The sequence below is a fragment of the Diplodia seriata genome (assembly GCF_021436955.1).
Source record: "Diplodia seriata strain FDS-637 chromosome Unknown scaffold_6, whole genome shotgun sequence".
In the NCBI taxonomy this organism is placed as follows: domain Eukaryota; kingdom Fungi; phylum Ascomycota; class Dothideomycetes; order Botryosphaeriales; family Botryosphaeriaceae; genus Diplodia; species Diplodia seriata.
In genome coordinates, this window is record NW_027117313.1 from 184,693 (window position 1) to 192,046 (window position 7,354).

The 7,354-nt window shown below is 58.0% G+C and overlaps 2 protein-coding genes across 2 annotated transcripts; one reads left to right on the forward strand and one right to left on the reverse strand.

Moving 5' to 3' along the window:
* Window positions 1-1,620: 1,620 nt before the first annotated feature.
* On the reverse strand, window positions 1,621-2,868 carry SLS55_005979 (uncharacterized protein; the record flags this gene model as incomplete). Its single annotated transcript, XM_066777419.1, has 2 exons — window positions 1,621-2,560; window positions 2,615-2,868. 2 exons carry the CDS (start codon window positions 2,866-2,868, stop codon window positions 1,621-1,623), a joined length of 1,194 nt encoding a protein of 397 aa, XP_066631514.1.
* A 1,259-nt stretch (window positions 2,869-4,127) lies between these two features.
* SLS55_005980 (uncharacterized protein) lies at window positions 4,128-7,096 on the forward strand (the record flags this gene model as incomplete). Its single annotated transcript, XM_066777420.1, has 3 exons — window positions 4,128-4,241; window positions 4,293-6,720; window positions 7,077-7,096. The coding sequence occupies 3 exons, from the start codon at window positions 4,128-4,130 to the stop codon at window positions 7,094-7,096; spliced, it is 2,562 nt and encodes an 853-aa protein (XP_066631515.1).
* Window positions 7,097-7,354: the final 258 nt, after the last annotated feature.

Here is a 7,354-nt window from a genome sequence, read left to right on the forward strand (position 1 = left end):
TGCAGATAAGGGAGACGAAAGCGAAGAGCGATCGTTGTGGAGGGGGTGGTGCAGAAAATGAGGGTGCGGAAGCTGTCAGAAAGAAAAGTTGTGTCGGGGGAGAGGGTTGGAGCGCGCCGAAGATCTTGCCTTATGCCCGCCGAGCGCGGCTGGTTGCTCGGGCGCGCGGCTGCCTAGCGGCTTGTTTTGATGTGGGCGCCGGTGGAATCGTATGGAAGGCTGGAAGCGGCGCCGCGCTGGAGGTAGCCCTCGGCCGCGGGTCGGCGTCGGTGTCGCGCAGCGGGCGCGCAAGCGGCTGCAGAGGCGATGGAAGGGTTTGAAGTAGCTGAGAGCCACTTGAAACGATATCCAATGCCCTGAAGAAGCAGGCCGCTCTGGTTTTGGTGTGGTGAAGCCAGTCAGCGATCCGCCGTTGACTCTGTTGTCGCTCTGCGGCCGTGCTGGAAAGTCGGCCATCCAGCGGCGGCGAGCTGGCCACAACGGCATTCAGCTCAACAAGTGCAAGCCGTCGAGGAAGCCTCACATCTTCAAAGCTACGTAGAGTTGCTCTAGGAGCAGCTGTCCGGCTGAACCGTGCAGAGGGCGTAAGTGTCCGCGCAGAGCTGCAAGGCCGCCATCGCAGGCCAGCCCGCGAGACAGCTCCCCCGAACGCCAGTATGCGCGCGCCGCACCCTCAAGCGTACATGTAAGTGCCGCACTCGGCCCAAGGATGCCTCCAGGCTTACGTGCCACCGCCCTTGGATTTGTCTCAATGCGTAGAATGGCCAGCGCCCCGCCTGCCGCGCCTTCTACGCGCGGTAGGCGGCGCGGCGCGCGCGCGCCTTTCCAGGCTGAAATTGCGCACTCGTGTGATCACAGTCGGACCAGGTCAGTGGTCGGCTTCATAGTGCTTCGAAAGGCGGGCGAGAACCGCGCATGGTAGCGCGCCGGCCGCCGCGCCGCGGGCATCGGGCGCAGGAAGCAAGCACATCTGAGCAGGGTCACAGCGAAAGCACAGCACGTAGCATGTCCTGAAGAGCATATTCCCTCTATTTCTATGTTGGGACGTGTAATCAGCAGCGCAGGGAGCCTGAGCCTGGTTGCTTGAAGTCACGATCCGCTTTGTTCTAGTCATGTAAAAAGCGCGATGAAGGCCATGAGGCTCTCCTCCTTCCTGCCGAAGCAAGACGAGGGCGCCGGCTCCCAAGCCTGACTACAGGCATTGTTTCTGTTGTTCTTTTCAGTTATGGTGGAAAGCGCGGTGCTCCGCCGGCGGGCGACGGTTGACATCCTGCGCAAATGGCGCTAAGCCCAACGCTAAACCGGTTCGGGTCGAGCAAACGGACGTCACCCGCTGCGCTCGATCGCTCACTACCAATCCCCGGCGGGCGCACAAAGGTGACTGGACATGAAATTGAAACTCTAAAAATTAACGCGCTTTGGGCGCTGAACACGACTCGATATTGGACCCGACGACATCGCGTTCCCCTCCATCTGCGAAAAGCACGCCAGAAAGACCCCATGCGCACGACCAATATCCTCCGTGACAGGCGTTCATCTCCCCATTTCCCAAGCAACGTCTTCTTCATTGCGCTGTGGCAAGTCAATGGTATCATTGTATGCCTCTTCGGGCCCAGACGGTCAATACTCGTCCTCGGGTTCCTCCCACGGGTAGTCGACGAGCACAGGCGTCTCCAAGATCGGGTTGATGTCCACGACACTCATGACACCATCGGCGGCCATCCTCACCTTCTGATGCGGATTGGCAGGCTCGAGGTACCGCATCCAGAACAAGGCTCTCTTGTTGCGGTGGACAGAGCTTGCTGTATTGTGGACCTTCTGGACGAGTTCTACCTCCGTGAACTTGGTCGAGCGGCGCCTGAGCTCGTAGAAGGATTCATAGTCTAGAGAAACGACCTCGATACGAGGGCATCGTTCGTAGAGAAGTTGCAGGATCGAGAGTTTCTCCCTGGGAGAATTGTCAATTCGTCCGCTCCACATTGGAAGGCTGATGTTTTTGAGGCACACGTTTGCGTTGAGAAGGTCGACGAGTCGGCGCGCAAATAGCCAGGAAGCGTCCCAGTGGTAGGCAGGGCCAGACGAATCGACGACGAGGGTTTCCAGGCGGCTTCCCATGGCCGGCAGCGATTCCAGAAGCTTGGTGCAAAAATCTACATGAAGCTGAAGATGCTTGAGCTGCGGAAGTTGGTGGCGGTTGAAGAGGTCGACAAGGTAAGGAAGGATAATCGGCTCTAACATTGGCGTAACTTCATAGTAGCCGAAGCCCAGACCGACCAGCGTTGTGACGTTCGGGAACAATGTCGGGAGGATTGGGCTGTGATACATGTCGTCGAGGTGAGGGTAGTAGTGGAGTTCCACTACGCTGGGGAAATTGGCGCGCAGCAGCTCTGTTTGCGTCTCGAAGCTGTCGATCACATCGACAGGGGCATGGATGGTGACGACCTTGACGTTCTTGGCAGTGGAGAGGATCGCGATGAACTGTGTTGCAACCGAGGGGTAGATTCGGATGCCAGTATTTTTTTCGAAGGGGCGCTGGGGAGGAAAGCCAAGGGCCAGATATCTGTAAGCTCATGTCAGTCCGCCTGGTACGCTTTACCAAGGTTGGCCATCTCACCTGGTGTGTTGAAGCGCGACGGGAGGCATGCCCGTGTAGGGACTATCTTCCGAAAAGTTCCTTTTCTTCTGCGCGTTGATAACGCGGAAGACGTGCTTGATGGCGTGGGCGTAGAGGCGCTTGTTGACGCACGAGAGCGAGCAGATCTCGTTGCTCGCGCCGCGATTCTCGACGCTGATCCTTGCGACGGCCTCGGCAATCGCCATGAGGATGTCGCCAGGCATGTCATTCAGCGAGAGGCCGGAGCCCGACATCTTGGCAGCTTTGTTGGTGAGAGTTGTTGCGGCGGCGGGGTTGATGGGCGCGGCGAGGAGCGTGGAAGAAGAGCTGGGTGGGTTGAGCGGACGAGCGCGTAGGAGATATTCCACGCGCCTGCGCTCATCACGTGTTTACGCAGGGAAACCCTCAGCCGCAGCGGCTTCGAGATATTGTTCGCAGCCTAGTGACCACAACCCCACAACACATGTCGCATTGCAGCACGAAATCAATTCTCCTTCTCTTTGCACTCTTGCAGTCATCCTCAATTGGACTGCATAGATACCTGCTTTAAGCAGTACAATCAAACACTGACAGACAAAATCGGCCAGCCGGGCTGGATATGGCTTTGAAAACTGCGGTGAACGTCTATATACACCAAAAAAAAAAAAAAAACCTGGTAATGCATCGTTGTCTGCAAGACTCTTACAACATGCCGTGACATATAGTTTATATTCAAGTACAGAGCTTTAAGGCTGGCAAGGACTACGTAATACGTACGCCACTGAGTCCTATATCTTGTTGTACTTTTTGATTTCAAACATACCTCTACGCTGGGCAATTCCCTTTGGCTACTTCAGAAAAAGTGCTCCTGGAGCTACATCTACGTCCGGAAATTTACTGCGTAAGGTAGGGAACCTGGCGTACGGATTGCGGATATCGTTAGAATGGAAAATCCATCCTGTTATATCGGTGGCGCACCTGGAACCGGCACCGAGAGAACAGGATTCCTATGGGAGAAATGAGTATCCAGAACCAGGCCCAGTTGCTGAGTGGGACGCGGAAGAACCACCTTACGAGATAGCAAGACTGCTCGACAGAAGGGAGGCCCTGATCCGAGGAAAGAAGGTAAAGAAGTACTTGGTCCAGTGTAACTTCTGCTTCTTCAGAGAAAGACTGTCTCATTATTACAAAGACGTGTTAAAGGGAGATCACAGGCCGGGGGTGGGACAGATGTCTGGTTGAGAGGGGACTCGGGGAATTGCAAACCATTTGACTGGCCTCCAACCAGCGAACGAGTGCTTGAACAGGGTGATTCGAGTGATCACTTGACAAGCCAGACGGGCGCGACTTTGCGCGACGCGGCGGTGGAGCGCGCGCGCGCGCGCGAACTGGTTTTTTCGGCCACGCGCGACGGCGCGCATCCAAACTCTCCCGCACCCGCAGCCACCGCAAACTCATCCACTACCTCTGCCCCAACCACCATCGCGTTTCGCACCACCATCTTTCCACCAATCACTCGTTACGTTTACGCACCATGTCATCTTTCAACCTCAATGAAAATGAGCTGCCGGACGCTCCCTTCACGCTCGGAGAGGAGCACGACGACAGCGCCCGCCGCAGGGCTGACGAGATGATCTTTCAGAACTTCGTAAGTAAACGCACGCATTGCGACAACGCGCCCATTGCTGACACTCTGCAGACTGCGGGCGCCTACCAGCCGGCGTCCACCCACCAGACTGCGCCATTTCCTCAGACTGCGCCCACCGTCACTCCGCCGGCGTATGACCCGCCCGCGTGTGACCCGCCGGCGTATGACCCACTGGCTCATGACCCACTGGCGTATGATCCACTGGCGTATGACCCGCTGGCATATAACCCGCTGGCGACACCTTTTGATAACCGTCCGGGCAGCTTTGGCATTCCTCCTCAACCTGGCGCTTTCGACCCGAACGGGTATGGAGTGGCCCAAGACCAGTTCGTGAACAGCAACCCGCCCCAAGTTTACGACCCTCAGAACGTCTACCAGCCGACCTTCCCTCATCCGCAGACTGCCAACTGTGACACCAGCGGAGGATTCACCGGCTTGAATAACTTTCCTCTCAATACCCAGAGCGGCGACGTCTACCCGCGGGTTGGCGACTTCTACACCCAGGGCGGCAACGCCTACACCCAGAGTGGTGACTTCTACACCCAGAGTGGTGACTTCTACACCCAGGGCGGCGACGCCTACACCCAGGGCGGAGACACCTACCTCCAAAGCGGTGACTTCCACGTCCAGGACCCGGCCAATCTTGTCGGTCAGGAATTCATCCCGAACGATGGCATATATTCGCAGGCCGCAATCCATGACTTCAGCCAGTCATTTACACAAGAGAACGGTGCCTTCCCACAGTTCCCGGCCAATGAATTTGATGAGGCGTTCACGCAGAGCATTGAATTCCCATCCCACACACAACCTGTCGACCCCAGCTTGTGCAGTGGCAACTACACTCAAGCTCCGACCAATGCATTCGGCCAGGATCCCACTACCAGCGATGGCCCCTGGTACCCTCAATTCCCAGCTAATGACATCGGTCACGGCTTTGTGCCTAACAATCTCCTCCCTTTCCAGCCGCAGCCTGTCTGCGGCGACTTCCAGTCCCCAGCCAATGGCATCGGTCAGGCATTTATGCCTGACAATCTCCTCATTTCCGAGTCGCAGCCTGTCTGCGGCGACTTCCAGTCTCCAGATAATGGCATGGATCAAGCATTTATGCCTCAAAACATCCTCCCTTCCGAGTCGCAGCCTGTCTGCCGCGACTTCGCCACAACCGATGTGGCGGCTGTGCCAGATGTAGAGAGTTCCGGCATTGTCGATGCCGATTTCCAAGAAGCGCTCGTTCAGGACTATACCACGAACAGCCCATCTTTCCGCAGCAGCGGCGCTTTCGCCGGTCCCGACGGCACTTTGAGCCGCGACGTGAACGCTTCGTTCGATACCAGTGTCGTCGAAGTTCAGCGCCCTGAGGAAATGTACCAGGACTTGATGGATGCTGTCGCCAACGACAACGATGATCTTCGCGGCAATTACGAGCTCCTAGAGAGTCATCTGGGCCTTGATCCCACTCAAATTCTTGATGTTGATGCTGAAGAGGCTCACGACGTCGACGACCTCCCCCCTCCCAACAACGCTACTGACTCCGCCGAGGCCGCTGCCAACGACGATGACTCCAGTACCGACAAGACCCCGTCCTTCGACTGGGGCTCGGAGACCGAAAACGACGGGTACAACATCGAGTACGACCTGGACTTCGCGGACCTCCCGCCGCCCCTGGGCCCCGGCGACGACGACGGCGACTACGGCATGCTCGACGCCCAGGAGCACCAACAGCAAGCCAGCCCCTCGCGTCCCTGGACCAGGCGCGAGGACGCCGCCGTCATGCACGCCATGCAGTGGGCGGAGCTGGCACTCGAGGACGTGGAGCCCGACCAGCGCTGGCAGCGCATCTCGCAGCACCTCGCCACCAACTACAAGGTGCTGCGCTTCCCGTGGACCGTCGCCGAGCGCTGGGAGAAGGTCATCAGTGCCGAGTTCGCGGACGGCGGCTACTTCTACAAGCAGCCCGAGGACATGCATGAGACCCTGGCCCGCACCGCCGCGACGAACAGGTCCGGTCGTCAGAGGAGGCAGCGGGCTGCCGCCACGCAGCCGCAGCAGCAGCAGCAGCAGCAGCAGCAACAGCAATCCGTCCCCGGCGAGAAGAAGCGCAAGCGCGATTCCACCAGCCCCTCCTCCTCCTCCTCCTCCCCCGACGACGCCGCCACCACCCCGCAGCTCTCGTCGTCCCAAGCCGTCGACTCCGCCCGCGGCAACCACCCGACCAAGCGCCAGCGCCGCACCACCACCACCGGTCCCGATCCCACCCCCTCCACCATCAACACCCGCCTCCTCGCCACCGGCCAAAAAGTCCTCGACCAATTCACGTCCCTTAGCGGTCTTCCTCTCCCCACCAACGCAACACAAATCCTGGCCGCTACAGTCGCAGAGTTCGCGCCGTACGCGTTCGCGGCGCCGGGGGAACTGGGTGGTGCCGCGTTCGGTGCTGATGCTGCTGCTGCGGACCAGGGAGATGTGGGTCAGGGTGGTGGTGAGGGGGGGATTATGGAGACGAGGGGAGTGGTGGAGGCGCAGGGGGAGGAGGAGGGGGAGGGCGAGGGGGGGAGGCGGAGGTGGCTGGAGAGGTTGCGGGGGCTGGGCAGGGGGGTGGGGGTTAGTTTTGTTTGTGTTTGATGTGTGATGGTGGTGGTGGCAAAGCGGGTTGGGGGGATTGGGGTTTGCTTGGGTTTGGGCTGGGCGGTTTGGCTTTCGTGGTGTGCGTTTTGTTGGTTTTTGGACTTTGGCGACGGCGGCTTGCAAGGAAACAGGAAACACGGTAGCTTCATGCTTTAGGCAGACATACGGCGATAGCCCAGACAAACGTTCTGTAATTGATACCCATTCCAGAAACTCAATTCCGTGCTTGAGAAGTTCAAATCGTACGCAAATTTTGCCATCTCATCCGTAGAACAGATTCCCCCCAACACAGCTGCCCATTTACTACCACCCTAGCAAGCTATCCCAGATGCTACTTCTACTCGGACACTCGCTCACACATTATACATCTACACCCGCTCCTCCCACTTTATACCTACACCCTCTCCTCCATCCGAAGAGGCCCACTCAGTTGAACTTTCTTGTCTTATACATTCTGACCTTTATTCTTATAATACAACCCACGATTC